The sequence below is a fragment of the Gorilla gorilla genome, chromosome 7, assembly GCF_029281585.2.
Source record: "Gorilla gorilla gorilla isolate KB3781 chromosome 7, NHGRI_mGorGor1-v2.1_pri, whole genome shotgun sequence".
Taxonomy (NCBI): Eukaryota; Metazoa; Chordata; class Mammalia; order Primates; family Hominidae; genus Gorilla; species Gorilla gorilla.
This window is the reverse complement of record NC_073231.2, coordinates 72,979,706-72,996,617: the sequence shown is the minus strand read 5'-3', so window position 1 is coordinate 72,996,617 and position 16,912 is coordinate 72,979,706. Positions and strand designations below refer to the sequence as shown.

At 43.7% G+C, this 16,912-nt stretch overlaps 1 protein-coding gene across 4 annotated transcripts in view; it reads right to left on the bottom strand.

The window, feature by feature from the left end:
- The window catches only part of PRKDC (protein kinase, DNA-activated, catalytic subunit), a 190,783-nt gene that overhangs the window by 50,438 nt on the left and 123,433 nt on the right, over positions 1–16,912 (bottom strand). For 2 of the 4 annotated variants that reach the window (XM_055349529.2, XM_055349531.2), the window contains exons 55-63: positions 15,123–15,296; positions 14,257–14,358; positions 12,322–12,529; positions 11,439–11,628; positions 9,616–9,816; positions 7,225–7,337; positions 6,016–6,147; positions 3,588–3,767; positions 2,088–2,293 (exon numbers count right to left, since the gene is read on the bottom strand). In XM_055349529.2, coding sequence (XP_055205504.2) covers positions 2,088–2,293; positions 3,588–3,767; positions 6,016–6,147; positions 7,225–7,337; positions 9,616–9,816; positions 11,439–11,628; positions 12,322–12,529; positions 14,257–14,358; positions 15,123–15,296 — 1,506 coding nt within the window. The remainder of the gene's footprint in view (positions 1–2,087; positions 2,294–3,587; positions 3,768–6,015; positions 6,148–7,224; positions 7,338–9,615; positions 9,817–11,438; positions 11,629–12,321; positions 12,530–14,256; positions 14,359–15,122; positions 15,297–16,912) is intronic. The other 2 variants (XM_055349530.2, XM_055349532.2) reach the window with 1 other exon arrangement.

The following is a 16,912-nucleotide window of genomic DNA, read 5'->3' as shown; positions in this document are numbered from 1 at the left end:
CGAACCATTTGGAATCCTTGTCTAGCCCCAAAAAACCCAGAAGCAAAAGAAAAAATAATCCTGACTACTGATGCCATGTTTAATCCATGTTCTATGGACCATCTCAGTTTGTTGGAGCATTCATTCATCTCTTTACCTTAACAAAATTCTGGCTTGACCCTTTCAATCAAGCTTCCCAGTCCATGATATTCTCAAAGTGTTTATGGGGTTTGTTCCCTTCCTCCAGCAAATTTCTTTCCACCTTGCAGTCTCAACCCAAATGTTATTTCTTCCTAAACCAGCCAGCCAAGGACTGCTCCCTCCTTAGTTCTCCTGCTGTTCAGTTCCCTTCTGGGTACTAAGCCTCTTGCATTTACATCAAAAGAGCCCTACAGGTTCTCTCTTAGAGCTTATGAATTCTGAATTCAATAAAATCTAGTAGATGCGGCTCTCTTATTGCCCTGATTACACAATGTTAGGGGTAATAAATCAGCAGTAAAGGTGGGTGGGTAGGTAGGTGATGGAGCAGCAGCTCATGGCCCCAGAGTCAGGGAAGAGGGAGAGCTACATTCTGCACAGACTCAGGAAAGAGATCACCTACATACCCCTATACTGGTTCCATGGTCCCTGGATTATGTTCACTATAACATGGTTAGAACAATGGCCATGACATATCAAAAAAAAAGGCTAAGCTCGGGTGTGGTGGCTCACGGCTGCAATCCCAGCACTTTGGGAGGCTGGGGCGGGCGGATCACGAGGTCAGGAAATCAAGACCATCCTGGCTAACACGGTGAAACCCCATCTCTACTAAAAATACAAAAATTAGCCGGGCGTGGTGGCAGGTGCCTGTAATCCCAGCTACTTGGGAGGCTGAGGCAGGAGAATCGCTTGAACCCAGGAGGTGGAGGTTGCAGTGAGCCAAGATTGTGCCACTGCACTCCAACTGGAGACAGAGCAAGACTGTCTCAAAAAAAAAAAAAAAAAAAGCTAAACTATGTTCACAATGCTCTGCAAGGAATGCAAAAATATCACAAAAGTATGAGAATGTACTTAATACAGTTAGAAAAAAATGTTTAAAGTTTAGGCCCTTAAAAGTTGTTTGCTTCACTTACTTCGCAAATACACATTATGTATGTTTACCACTCCTGGAAATAGTAAACATACAAGGTGTCACTTCCTGTTCACTTACACATCTGAAGCAACAGGAGAAAATGGTTCCTAGGTAAAATCAGCATAGCTCAGAGGCCCTCTCTGAATGGCCCTGGCATTTTATCTTGTCTCTCTCAGTGCTCACCACCTCCTACTTCAATTATGATTTATTTATGTGTAAAGTATATACATTTCCTACTAGATTGCTAGTTTTGTGAGTCTGTGATCAATGTCTAATCCAATTTCATGTCTCTTTGGTGCCTGGCACAGCACTTGTACACTCAGTGCTCAATCAGGACAGACATGAATTAACTACAAAACAGCATGAAGCACAAGGATCCCCTCCCTTACTTTTACTATCTTTTCTCTTAAAACCTAAAGCTCTAAAAATCTGCACTACAAAATGAAGTTCAAGTTAAATTTCAATCTTAACCTAACAACCTCCTCAGAATGAGGCTTTCATATGATGAGATCACAGAGAAGGGAAGAATCAGACATAATGGAAAATGGTATAACTAGAAAATGGAATCTGTTTATCCCAAATAAACTAACCGATTTAACCTCTTTCTAAAATCTTGAGTCCTGCTGAAAATACTAAATATTCCTCCATTCAGTGTAGTGAAGCAGGAAATAACATAAAATATTAGGAACTATGATTCACAGCTACACTTTACAAGAAACTAAACTTGGTGAATAATACTGAGTCCAAAAAATCATATACTGAAAGAAATCAGCAGGTTTAAATAACATTCTCTTTCCTTGAGCAAGACATTACTTGTTGTGGCAACTGTTCTTGCCTTTGAGAATGGTACTCAGCCTGAAAGACTTTTCTTTTAAATTTCACATTAGTGTTACTATCAACTTTATTAGCTCATTTTCTGCCAAATGAAGCCAAGTGTTTTGCGTATTGCTTTGGTCAAATCCAGTGTGCTCCCAAGAGCACCTGACCTCACACTTACTTAGCAAGCTCCACCCATCTGAGGACATCAGGAGGGAGGCGGGCCTTCCCACGGACTCGCTTGGCAGGCAGCTCGGCAGGCAGCAGGCGGAGCAGAGCCTCCTCTAGCAGGCGGATGCCCACGGGCTGCTGTAGGCTGGCCAGGCAACCAGCGCTAACAGCCGCTGGGTCGAGGCTCAGCAGGGCTGCGTGCTGACAGCTAATGTCCTGTGAAACCACACATACAACCAGCTGTTTAGCTTGTGGTACTTGGACCATGTCTTCACAAGGAGTAACATACTTTACTAAACATAAAAGGTACCCATGTGGGTAGTGATATCACCAGAAGTTTCTCTGTGTAATGCTATTAACACATTTTCCAACAATATTCAATTTGCTCAAAGGAGGAAATGACCTTTTAATTTTACGCTTCCATTCCAGGGATCAATTTAAAGCAAGAAAAGCACTATCAAAATATGAAGATCTCTCTCATACACACACACACGCACACACACACACGTAAATTAGAAACCAATAAAAAACGGAGCTAATGTATAAAGAAATTTATACTGACAGTTTCTCATTCCATCAAAAAGAATAAAACAAAAAAACTAAGTATTTCATTTCAGAAAAGTATTACCCAATTCGTTTGTAAACCAATACTACCGATAAACAATATTGAAGAACATAAATTAGTAATTATTTCAGAAAAGGTCACTAGATACAAAAATACTAAAATGAATCAAAAAGATTTTCTACTAGGGAATTTTATATAATCCATACTTTGAATGGCACAGAAAACATTTCTTACATGAAAAATAATCTTCTGACAAACATATTTAAGTAGTAACTGAATATTAAATTAGATTTTCTGCTTAGGCTGTGTTGCCTTGGAAAGGACTTCTCTGACCACTGCATCTAGGCAAACACACCCTACCCCATCAAGAGGCACCTGCTTACCTGCTTCATTACTATCTTACACTGCTTTAATACTTCCCTATTACTCAAGTACTATGACACTTAACTACTACCTAATGTCCCTTTCTACATCTCCCTGTGGGTTGCCTATTACCCATCTATTAATGGGAATGTAAGGTCGGGAGGAAAGGAATTTTTGCCTCTTCATCAATGTGGCCCAGCCACCTAGAATAAAGCCAGGCGGGTACTCAGTCAACATCTTTTGACAGTAGTCAGGAAGCAGAAAGAATGTGGTGAAATACTACATAAGGAAAGACAACTAAATAAATGAAGGGTTTCATCAAAAACACTGAAGGGACTGGCTTACTACAAAATAAAACATAACATGTTTGATTTCTGGTTATTCTGTCACATATCGGTTTTTCTGGGGGGAAAAAATAAATTACATCTACTCATTTGGGAAGTGGTAACCCAAATAGTACATCTTACTCTGTTAAACACCAGGTTATCAAGAGTCTCAACACGGGAAACATAGTGATGATGGAAAGGCCATGTGAAGCCACAGCAAACAATGTATATTTGATGAAGTGTGTGCAGACTTTACCTGAATACAAGAGACAAAAGGTGGAAAGAAAGAGAAGGTGGTATTAAGAAAATGATTGAAGTCTTGAAGCAACTTTTGAGTGATGTTATTTTTTTCAGACAGTGTCTTAAATTTATCCATCTCTTTCAAAATTCCAGAAAACAAGCTGCTAAAGAGCTGTTTTGCAATTATTGGGTCTCTCTGTAAAAAATTCAAAACAAAGACAAATTAGGATCTGAAGCAAAAATGCTATAAATCACCAATACTATCAGAGCTTGGAAAATACAAACTGTTGCAAACATATCTATTGTACCTCTCAATTCTATTTGGAAAGATTTAGCAGGCATTGACAAGGGGAGCATTTGGAATTTAACCAAATATATTTGTTTGATATATGTTATGGAAACATGGACTTTTGGCCCAGAGAGATAAATTTAAAAGCTGGCTTAATCAATACATAATGACATAGCTTCTCTCCTGAGTTGAGTCTGGGTCTCCAATCTTTAAATGGGGGCTACCAGAACACTTCACATTGGGCTGCGGGGAAGATTAGCCCAGATGATGTGCGGCCAGTGCTTAGTGCAGCACTTCATAAAATCTCAGAGAAAGATTAAATGTTTAGGTATTTTCCTCCTATCAGCACCATGGTAAAGCTTAAAATAACTGATGAGCTTAAATAAAATGCCAGTGTTAATTTTCAAGGTCCCACCACCTGACCACTTTAAACTATTGAAACCATCAAAGGCTTCTTCTGAGCATCAGCTCCCGCAAACAGCACACTACCTAATCATTTACAGCCCTAACCCTCGCACACTTCATAGCCACAGTATACTCCCTTTATTTATTCATGCTGTGACATCAGTACCAACAACAGTTCCTGGCATATAGTGTCTATTTTTGCTAAATGGAGGCATGAAAGCATGATAAATAAAGTTTAAAAATTACTTTGTGTAATCTTCTAGGGATCTTCCCTGTTAATAAGTTTTCTATCATATTATAATTGACAGGTCAATTCTGTTAATATCTTTTTGTTAATTTTGCTACACGTTTGCCTCTGAAGGAGGTGAGACTTGTGCTGCTTTTTGGGATCATGTTCTTTTTTCATGTCTAAGACCTATTTTAATTATGTTTACAATATAATGATAATCCATTTTTGATGTTTTATGGACAAATTACATGATTAAATGAATGTTCTTAAATCAAGTGTGATTTTTGCATATTGTTGAAAAGAACATTAAAAGCAATGGTTTACACTTAAGTTACTATAGCCAAAAATTAAATACTTGAAAAGTTTACTGTGAAATTCTACTGATTTAAGATTATACTTAATATTTAAAAAATAGATCTAATTATCAAATGCAAAAAATTACTTTGATAAAACTATGTATGACTAAAACATACAAATTTGATTTATTCCTTACTGTTTAAGTAATATATTTATCTTGTTATAAGAAGTTCTAGTGATTACTATATAAAATTTTAGAAAATATGGCTAAATCAAAAGCACAATCCCGTTTACAACAGCCACAGAAAGAATAAAATACCTAGGAATACACTTAACCAAGAAGGTGAAAGATCTTTACAAGGAGAACTAAAACACACTGCTGAAAGAAATCATAAAAGAATGACACAAATAAAGGGAAACACATTCCATATTCACGGATTAGAAGCATCCATATCGTTAAAATGGCCATTCTGCTCAAGGCAATCTACAGAATCAATGCTAATTCTATCAAACTACCAACATCATTTATCACAGAACTAGAAAAAACTATTCTAAAATTCATATGGAACCAAAAAAGAGCCCGTATAGCCAAAGCAATCCTAAGCAAAAAGAACAAAACTAGAGCACCGCACTACCCAACTTCAAACAATACTATAAGGCTGCAGTAACCAAAAAGCATGGTACTGGTACAAAAACAGACACACAGACCAATGGAACAGAATAGAGCACCCAGAAAATGTGGTTTAGGAAAAAAGAAAATAAGTATCGCCCATAATTATACCATAAAGAGATAAGTCACTGGCACGTGTCTTTTACTGGTGTGTACACTTTTACACCTGTTTGGTAACCTGCTGTTTTTATGTAACGTGGTAGACAGGTTTCCATGTCTACAATCCACTGATTCCTGAGTGCTAGGTACAAATTCCTTCATTTATGTTCCCTTTGTTCAGACAAATGCAGTGGTAATCCTGATAAATAACGATAAATAACGCCTTCAGCACTGATGATCTCAGAGTCTCCGCATGTGTAAAGAAGTCATGGAACTAGGAAATGGCAGAGCCAGGACTTGGAGCAAGGTCTTTATACCAAGTCCACTGTTGAGGACAAACCAACACCTCATCTATGTTGCAGGACAGCCTCAGCCATGTTTCCTCACATAGGCAAACCCCTAAACTGGAAACAGATTTTAACCTGTCAACAGAAAACGCAGCGGCAAAAACTGACCTGGGCCACGGCCTGTAACGGGGTGATGAGGCTGCTGTGCTTGATCTGAATGTCAGGAAGGTCTCCGTGCCGGTAGCTTCTGTACAGAACGACCTGGGCATCCTGCTTCATTTTTAACTCACTCTTGATTTCCTATAAGCACCAGAACCAAAGAAGAAGATGAGCATTCTCACTGAAGGAAACTAGTCGTGCATGAGCTATGAGGCTGCCAGGATCCCCTGAACCATAAGGGCGAAGCGGTGGGAACTGATGCTCGCAGAGGCTCAGTCGCTGTACTTTACCGTCTAGGGCAAACACTGCATCCAAAATAAAATCACTACACAACAAGCAGTGGAAAGGCTTTAAACATTCCCTATAATCAGAATATTTATAAAATCGGAAAATTTGATTTAGAAGTATTTAAAAACCGGCTGGAGGGCTGTATCTCTGGAAAGTCTCACTGAGAACGAGGCCGGCAGCCGGTCCCCACTTCCGCCCCAAGGTCCTGCCCTCCGGCTGCCTCTGCTCCCAGGCAGCTGCAGAGCCCAAAGCTCCCCTCCGAGGGGGCAAAACAGTGCCCCAGGGGCGCAGCCCGGGAGGCCTCAGGCTCCACAAGCATGGCTGGGCGGCAGGGCTTGGGGAGGGGGCCGGCACAGCGCCCCACTTCCAGGGATTCACACCCAGATGTGGATGGAGCCGCTCCCGTGGCGGCGGCGGCTGGCGCTGAACTGGAGCACCGCGAGGGATTTTTCTTAATGATCCGTCCTACTCCCTTCTTACAAATGCATCCTAATGACCCATTTCTAGGCGGAATGGACGCCGCGGCTACGGAGTCTCCACGCCACGGGAAGGCCCTCCTGGCCACCTGTCCTCGGGGCCCCGTGGGTCCCAGCCCCCAGCTGCCCTCCAGCCGCATTGGTCCCTGAAGCGAGGGCCAGTGAAGTCCTGCCAGGGCGCGGGCCTTGAGGCAGGCCTGGGATCAGCCGGCTGATCCCAGGCCGGCCACACTTCCACCCGCGGAGAGAACTGGGCGCACTCCTGGACCCCCACCAGAGCGCCATGGGGGCTGCATCCCTGTGGGGGAGCCCCAGGAGGCTGGTTTGGAGCAGTCCCGCCACCTGGTTTGCAGGTGACATTGGAGGCAGTGTCTGGCAGGAAGCTTCTTCACTTCGTCTGTATCCTGTGACAGAAACTGCATCGTTCTGATCAAATTCTTGACAAGATACAAACCTTCTCTCGTTTTTGCTCAGCAATGCCTTTTCTGGCATACATCAAACTGAGCTTCTCCTGGTCCCTCATAAACCGTCTGCGCAGTCGCAGTAGGTCCGTCCGTCCGGCCGCACCTGGAGAGGGAAAGCAGGCCCAGTTACTCCCCGCCGCCCAGACACTTGGCTCTGCTGGTTCATTTTCACCTCGGGTTTCCTCAAAGACAAAACCTACAGGTGCCGCAGAGGCAGCGACCGGGAGCAGGAGTGCAGGGGCCACAGCTGCAACTGGAACTGCTCAGCAGTGGATTCAGCAGGCATGAGCGCTGAACGGGCCAGGCCCCTACAGAGGGAGGCCCAGGGAGGGCACGCAGCCACCTTCTGAACCCCCGCCCAACTCGCCTGGCAGTGCTTTGCCTCTGGCTAACTGAACAAGAGAGGAGCTGCCTCGGAGGCTTCAACACCTGGTGCAGACCAGCCTCCCTCGGGACTGTGGCAACCTGACCAGGGACAGGTGACTGCAACACTCCTAACCCGTATGATTCCAAACGCCTGTTTAGTACCCCGCCAGGAGACACCAGCCTTAACCTCCAAATCATGACAGGTTCCAAGGAAAGCTTCAAATATGAACAACAGAAGCCAAAGTAAGCAACAAGGAAAGAGCAACTGTTAAAAGCAGATCATGCAGGAAAAAATTTCAAAACATGATCATTTATCAGAAAGAGAAGAGTAGGAACTGAAGAAATGTTCAGAGCATGAAAAAAAGCTCATGGAAACTGAAACGTGTCATAACTTAAAAGCACAGGTTGAAAGATAAGGTTGAAGGGATTTCCCAGAAAAGAGGAAAAGGAAAAAATATGACACCTCAGAAGGACACTCACGCAGGTGTGATATCTAAGCACTAGGACTCCAAAAAGAGAAAACAGCAAACTGAGATGAAGAACTCAACAAAATCACCTGTGATGATGCTCCAGAACTGGAAGGTGAGAGTCAGCGGCCTGGAAGCTCCCGCCATATGCCCAGAAAAACAGACTGAAACGGATCTACGCCCAAGGACACTTGTGTGCAATGTCAGAACGCTGGTTTAAAAGAGAAGATCCCGAGAGCATCCACAGAGAAAAGACCCACGTTCTCACAAAGCATCCCCAAGGAGGATGGCACCAGGCCTGGCGCCCGCAGCCCTGCAAAGCAGGGAGTCCGGGGGCCCCACATATGGAGCTCCACAGCAGCACTCCCGCCAGACCACCAAGCCATCAGATCCCAGAGAAAGCTCCCTGCTGCTGACCCCATTCTCAGCACCCAGGTGGCTCCACCTGAACAACCGCCACCAGCACTCCTTCAACTCACAGCACATGCCAAAAGGTGGGCCACACTGACCTCTCCAGGTTCCATTTAGAGAACTGTGTGTGGGCCACAGGTTTGTGACTGAAAAGTACGAGAGAGTGGTGGAGTAAAGCAAGTTTTGTTGCCTGTGTTTCAGTTCCTACGATTAGATAAGAAGGCAGGGAGCTTTGCTTCTAAGTTCTTCTAAGTTTACTTCCACAGAGCTGAGCTTCCCTGCTGGCGCTCCCCCAGGGTTCTGTCATGGGCCCTTTCCTCTCTGCACATGTCCTTCCTCTGGGCCCTTGTTCCCTCCCAGAGCCACACTTCTTTCTCACAAAAAGCTGCTTCCAGCCTCTCGGCACCCGTCTAGCTCTGGTCATCTGTTAGCCAAGACCAGGTCCTGGTGCCTGTGGCCCCTGCCTCCAGTCCCCATCACTCCACTTCTGCCCCACACAAACCTCAGAGAAGGGCATTCAGTCCCCGTGCCTTCCTCTGCTCGGTGTGTTACAAGGCTACTTCCTAAAGCTGAAGCTCGACACACAACCCCACACCCACAAGCCTGTCCTCACAGCACCCTTTGCCGTTACTCTAGCATGCCCCGAAGCGTCCCTTCACCTGGACTGCGGAATCGATCTGAGCCTACCCACCCTGACACTTCTCCATCCCTGTCCTTTTCATCCTCTCCCTTCCCGCACCCCCAGCTCCAAGGCTCCTCTCAAATGCTCTTCCTCCACCCAGTCTTTTTGGACGCTCTCCCCATTCTCCACCTGTATTAAGCCCTCTAGCCCTAGACCATGCTTGCTAATTCCACCTCTTGTTACAATCACCCCTTTATAAATGCCTCACCCACTCCTACTGCTCCAGAAGATCACTCAACAATCGATCGAGTATAACTTACTGAAGGATTCTTCTGGAACTCCCAGAAAACAATTTCTTCAGCATGGTGAGTGCCTAGGCAACATTAACTGAATTTTAAGGGGCTTGATTACGAATGAGAAGGAAACATGGATACAGTCAGAAATGTCCCCAGACCTGAGCTCTGCAGTAATTTAGTGAGGAAGCTATTTTAAGCACAGTCAGCAACCCAGCTTACCTTTCACTTTGTTATCCACCTCGTCCCCTGGAAGGCCCAGCCTTTTTTTCCCAAAATCAGGCCCCACTGACTTCAAGGGTGCTCTCTGTAACCTTTCACTCCTCTTGTGGGCAAACAGCAAGGAGTCAGATGAGGGACTGGTGTGGTCGACCAGTGGGTCAGTGCTGCTCCCGGTCAGCCAATCAAATGAGCTTCTTCCATCTGCGACATGCAATCAGAGAGGTCAGGCACTCAGCATCACCCAGCTCTGTGCACGGGGCAGGACCACCTGCCAGGACACACCTGGTGGCACCCTAGGCCTCCGTGCTCAACTCCAACCCTGGGCAGAGGCTCTGTCAGGTCCCAGGGTATGCCCCAAGGAAAACCAGGTACGTGGGCCTCAGTGCCCCTGGACCGCAGTGTCCCCATTTGTAAAGTAAGAAACACGCCACTTGCTCCCACCACAGGAATAACACTTTGTTATCTACTGAAAGGTGCTAAGAGCCCCTGACTTCTAATATTAGTGTCACAGAATTTCAATTGTGATTATTCATATTAGTCCCACTTCCAGAACCAACAAAATGTGCAAAAAAATTACACAAAGGAGAAACGTTAAAGAGTTTATATAAAAGGATTAAGATATGTTACTCTACAATTTGTACTTTGCTCATCAAAGGAAGCAGTTAAACCATCTGAGAAAGAACAGTTTAATAACTATAAATCTAGTAAATGAATTTGGTTTACCTCTACTCTGCTTTGGTGATAAGATGTCTTAAATTTGCTACACTATGTTTTTCTGTACCAAACCAAAACCAAAACATACATATACTGAAACTTTCCCTGATCTTTCCGGTCAGAAATAATCCATTTCTTTTTTAGAAAAATTGTAGCAAAACAGGCTGGGTGTGGTGGCTCACAAGGTCAGGATATCAAGACCATCTGGCCAATGTGGTGAAATCCCATCTCTACTAAAATACAAAAATTTAGCCAGGCGAGGTGGTGCGCGCCTGTAGTTCCAGCTACTCAGGAGGCTGAGACAGAGGAATCGCTTGAACCCAGGAGGCAGAGGTTGCAGTGAGCCAAGATCATGCCACTGCACTCCAGCTCCAGCCTGGTGACAGAGCAAGACTCCGTCTTGAAAAAAAAAAAAAAAAAAGGAAAATATACATAAAATTTACCATTTAAATCATTCTTAGGTGCACAGTTCAATGGCATTAAGGACATTTACGCTGCTGTACTACCATCAACATCTTCCATGTCCAGAGTTGCTTTTTGGCTTTTTTTTTTGAGACAGGGCCTTGCTCTTTTGCCCAAGGTAGGGTGCAGTGGCGTGATCACAGATCACTGCAGCCTTGAACTTCTGGGCTCGAGCCATTCCCCGCCTCAGCTTCCCCAGTAGCTGGGACTAACTACAGGCGTGCGCCACCATGCCCAGCTAATTTGTAAAATTGTTTTGTAGAGATGGAGTCTTTCCATGTTGCCCAGGCTGGTGCGGAACTCCTGGGCTCAACTGATCCTCCTGCCCCAGCTGGAATAACAGGAATGAGTCACTGCACCCTGCCTCCACAGCACTTTTCCTCTTGCAAAACTGAAATTCTGTACCCATTAAACTATAAATCCCCATCCCTCCTCCCCAGACCCTGGCACCTGGCACTCTACTTTCTGTTTCCATGAGTTTGACTGTTATAGGAACCCCCTCTTTTGAATGACATCTTCCTTGGGTTCTTAACGCTTTTTGCTATTATCCCTTACTTCTCTCACAAAAGCCCAACACTGTTGTGACAGAAGCTGCCCACAGAGGTCAGGGTGCTGTATACATGGCCAGCGGGCAGGGTCACTGTTACCTGCAGTCTGTGTCAGTGTGAAGTCATGCTGCTGCTGGGTGGCCCTTATCTGCCCTGCCACTGGCCAGCGAGCTGAGAGGGACCCTTCCTGGGTACGGGTCTGGAGAGTGCCCTGGGAGGCCTGGGTCTCCACAAACATCGGAGTGAGAACAGTACTTCGGAAACGCCAATCAGAATCAATGGTATATTCCTGTACATAAGAAAGTTTCAAATGAAATAAAGTTTCAAATGAAATAATGCTCCTTTTTTAGGAACACTGATATATTTCTATTTAAAATCTAATGGTACCATCAGCATATTTGTACCATAACTTCATATGCAGCTGAAGAAGAACCTTCTCTAATTTAAAAGTTTTAACTAAGTGATTTGCCAACTAGAAAAACTAGTTAACTATCAAGCGAGAAAACCCAGCTTTCTTAATGTTTGCATAAAAAGGTTTGATATCATGCTCAGCACCACAACCCAAATGCAATGAGTCAAGCGACCCAGCTTGTCCACATACACACGTGCCACTGGGACAGATCCTGAGCTTGTGAGCGGGACAGGAGAGGCCCTACCCCAGGAGCTCCCTGCAACTTGCCCATCATCCCCACTGTTTAGGCTGCTGCGAGACAGGACAAGCTCAGCATCCACTGTGCACTGGGAGGAATGAGGGGAGGGAAAGCAATGGCGATCCTGACAAGGGAAATCTAGTGGAGGCCAAGAGGGTGAGGCCAGTGGACCTCCAGGTAGCTGAAGCAGAGGCACGAGCCTTCCCTTTCCTTTTCAGAAAGGAATGTGTGAGTATTCTGAGAAGGCAAAGAGCCAATCAAACCTATTAAAAATGTTCATGAACAGGAAAAGCCTATAATATTCACTACTATGAGAGAGAAGACCACATTACCTGAAATTCGCATTCTGACAGAGGATGCTCGAACATGGGGTTTGGATAATCTGGGCTCATGCTGGTCATTTCGAGCAGAAAATTTGTGGCTAAACTTAAAAAGTGCACTTCTATCTTAGGAGAATATAAGGAATTTAGTGCCAGCAACCGGTCCAAGGTATTTGAAGGTAACCTAGTTTCATGGCTCCAGAAATTTCGAATAATTAATCTGAAAAGCAAAGAGAAAAAAGTATATTGCTTAGACAATGGCAAATGGGAAAGAATGTGCTGTACAGGGTGTCCTGTGGAGAAGGCACAGCTCTTCACCCACATGAAGCTTAACACAGAGGGAAACCACCTTCAACTATATCAAAAATATAGTCTGAGTTACGAAACATATCCACTGAAGGAAGAGAATATTACAAAAAATGTAGCATATTTTTTATGCCACAGAGGGGAGGGGAGAAACTGGGTGATTTTATTCTCTTATCTCTATTCTCTGGGAAGTTTTCAACGATGAGTACATAATATTAACTATTTGAAACAAAAAAAAAAATTTTAAGAAATTACACAAAATCCTTCACTGCCTTGCCAAAACAATCCATTATAAAAATTACTGCCATAAAATACTCAAAACATATATTAATTAAATACCAAATTAGGGGTCAGGTGCAGTGGCTCAGGTGTGTAATCCCAGCACTTTGGGAGGCTGAGGTGGGTGGATCACCTGACTTCAGGAGTTCAAGACCAGCCTGACCAACATGGTGAAACCCCGTCTCTACTAAAAATACAAAAATTAGCTGGGCGTGGTGGTGCCCACCTGTAGTCCCAGCTACTCGGGAGGCTGAGGCAGGAGAATCGCTTGAACCTAGGAGGCGGAGGTTGCAATGAGCTGAAATCGTGCTACTGCACTCCAGCCTGGGTGACAGAGTGAGACTCCATCTCAAAAAAATAAAATAAAATAAATGTATGTATGTAGTTGGTGCACATACATACATACATACCAAATTAGGTCTTATAATTTATGAATGCATATGAAATCCAAATACAATTTTAAGAAGCTCAATGAATTTAAAATTATAGCAGAATGGAAAAATAAGTAATATACAGAAACATATAAAGAGTATATGGCTTCTTATATTGAGGCTGGGTGCAGTGCTCACACTTAAAATCCCAGCACTTTGGCAAACCAAGTCAGGAGGATTGAGGCCAGGCATTGAAGCCTAACTTGGGTAACACAGCAAGACCCTATCTTTACAAAAAAATAAAAAATCAGCCAAGCCTGTTGGCGTTATGCCTGTAGTCCCAGCTACTCAGGAGGCTGAGGGAGGAGGATCATCTGAACCCAGGAGTCAGAGGCTACAGTGAGCTACAGGTACACTACTGCACTCCAGCCTGGGTGCCAGAGCAAGACCTCATCTCTAAAAAACATAATAATAATAAAAAGTTTACCCCTCTTCTTATATAATCAGTATTTGGTAAGAAACACATATAACTGACTTACTCAGGACAGGCATTTTAGAGGGTAACAATCATCATTCACACTTTCATATATAACTAGTATTACAGTTTCCTCTCATTTCTAAAGTTTCAAACACTTTATTTTCAACAGTAATACTTACAGCATGATCTCAACTATGTGTGTTAAATGGGAAACAGAAGAATTGTCATTACAGACTTTCTTTTCATTTTGAAACACTTTAACTCACTGCCCTAGCATACAGCATTTGGTCCATACGACTTTTTCAAGAGTGTTATTTTTAAGTTGTCAGGATTGTAAAGCCTTACTCTTCATAATGTGCTTTAAAATACTCTTACTAAATATTGTGAAATGCAGAAAGCAGAGAAAATGCTAATACTGCAAATACATTTCTAAAACTCCTGAAAAATACTCTATGCTACCTTTGAAAGCAATACCCTTAACATTTAATTGTCCCAGCCCAGTTATTCACGTACTGAAGTCCAGGGTTCTCATCGATCAATCCTTGAATCAGCACATCTTTTGCCAACTTAAATATTTCCTGGGAGTCATTATCTGTCTCACTTTCTGGATCTCTGCTTGAGAAAACAGCAAAATGTCACAACATTAATGCTCTCTTCTGGACCTTTTGTTCAACTACAGTAACACCATCTAGAATTCAATTTTAAAAGGCTGGTTTTCCCATTAGACTTTAGATCTCCAAATCACAGCTTGCCCCACTCATGGGTGTGTGCACAAGCCTTGAGAACCCATCCTTGCTCCCAGCAGGAGCTGAGTGGAACAGGAGGATGGGCCCACAGGAGGCCCAGCGGTCCTGTGACGCTCAGCTGTGGTGGTGTGGTAGTGTCCGGTGGTCCTGGCAGAGTTCATCTCCTTAGTCTTTGCAAGATCTTAAAAGGACAACTATGAAAATAGGTTTTATAAGCACAACACCACACTTTTTCACTCTGATTTTTTCACACACATATGTGAAATGAGTTTTTAAAAGGATACAGTTAGATATACCAAAATACATGTTTTAATTATTAATCATATGGTAAAAAAAAAATGTGTTATTATGTTCCAGATTGCTAAGGGGACCCAAATGATCCCTAAAATGTTAATGTTGCCCAGGCAACAAGGCGAAACCCCGTCTCCACAAAAAATAAACAAAATTAGCCAGGTATGGTGGTGCACACCCATAGACCCAGCTACGCAGGAGGCTGAGATGGAAGGATCAACTGACCCCAGGAGGTTGAGACTGCAGTGACCTGTGTTTGTGCCCCTGTACTCCAGCCTCGTCGACAGAGCAAGACCTTATCTCAAAAAAATAACAAAATAAAATAGTCAATGTATAGCTTACCTGTAATTATCATGAATCCACATGAGAATATTATACATTTGTTCCCTACATGTTGTAGAAGGATGGGAAACGAATTCCACAACGGGGTTCAGAAGTTCTCGGAGTTCTACTGGTTTTAACTTTGGCATCATCTTATAAATTATGTCCAAACATACTTTTTGTCTTTCATCATCTCTATGGGAGAGATTTTAAAAACACACACATTTAGCTATTTTTATTATTGTACTTTCAAAGTATGACAGGCAACTTTTTCTTCTTTGTTTCAAAATTAGTTATAATAGATAACGCTACACTTATATAAAACTTATATTCTTAAAATGATCATGGACTAGATTATTAAATATAAGACAAATTACTTCATGTGCTACCCTACACTGGATCCTGAAATAGAAAAAGGATATTAGAAGGAAATTGGTGAAATGGAAGTAAAGTCTAGTTTGGTAAATAGTAATGTTCTAATGTTAATTTCTTACTTTTGACAAACGTACCAAGATTATGTAAGAGGGGAAAGTTGGGTAAAGGGTGTATATGGAAATTATGTGTACTATCTTTCAACTTTTCTGTAAATACAAAATTACTTCAATATAAAAAGTTTATTTTTAGAAAAACCTAATAATGGCAAAGTATTTTTTAAAAGGACTTCAAGAGCTACCTGGCATGGTGTATAGTGAAGTGCAGTCTGAGCTCTAAATGAGGCAAATATCTATTTCCTTATTTTGACTCCTTATAGCACCCAGCTGAATGCTTCATACAATAGATACTGAGTGAATGTAAGGATATTAGGACAGTGACATACATTTTTTGTTACTGACACAATGCATGTTTATTGCTGTGTAAAAATATTTACATAGGAGGGGGACAAGATGGCTGAATAGACATAGCCAGGAGGGCCTCTCCCACCAAAACAGAGCAAAATGGGTAAACCAACATGCTTCGAAGACATCTTTGGAAAGAAAGCACAGAGCATCAATAGAGAGGAAACACAGACACTGAGGCTGAAGAGGGAGGAAGCTGGGAAGCCTGCACAGAGTCTCCGGGTGCCAGGACCTGCTTCTGGCCCTAATCAGGTCCTAAGGAAGGGGTGAGTGGAGTGACTATGGGGCAAATCCACGCTCGCCGTGGAGCTCTGGGATACTAGCCACAATAGATCCCACAACCCCAAAGACATCTGAATTGGTAGGGAACTGTCAGAGAGAAGGCACAGGCAGAGCACCAGCCTATGTGGAGCCCAGCAGGTCTCACTCAGTGTGGAGTAGCTCCAGCAAAATGCAACCCCAGGCACCCATGCCCCCAGGTTCTCACCTTGCTCTGAGGCACTCTATCCCCTGCTGAATGCTGGGCTGGGAAAGAGCAGGGCTGTCCTTCCTGTGGGTCTGGGGAGAGGCTGATCTACATGCCTATCTGTCAACTTCCCAGGCACTCCCAACCCCAGCTGCTCCCACAAGAGCATACACACAGCATAGCCTCCATTACCCAGCCTGAGTGCTTTGCCAGTGGCCTTGGAGCACTTCGGCAACCCCAGCACAGTGCTTGATTCCAAGGGGACAGAGGACAAAGCTGTGGGCCTGGTCTCAGCCCCCCAGGGTCTAAGCACATCGTTCAGGAATACAGAGCTGAGATCTGTGGCCAGAACTTAAGCTCTGCTTAGAACACTGAGTAGAGTGAGACGTGGGTTTGTGTTCCAGCATGAGTGCTGGGTAAGTCCCCTTCCACAAGGCTGGTCTGGGAAGGGTGAGGCCTGTTTGCCAGCTTTGCATCTGCCTGAGGGACCCTGTGGCCTGAAACACCTA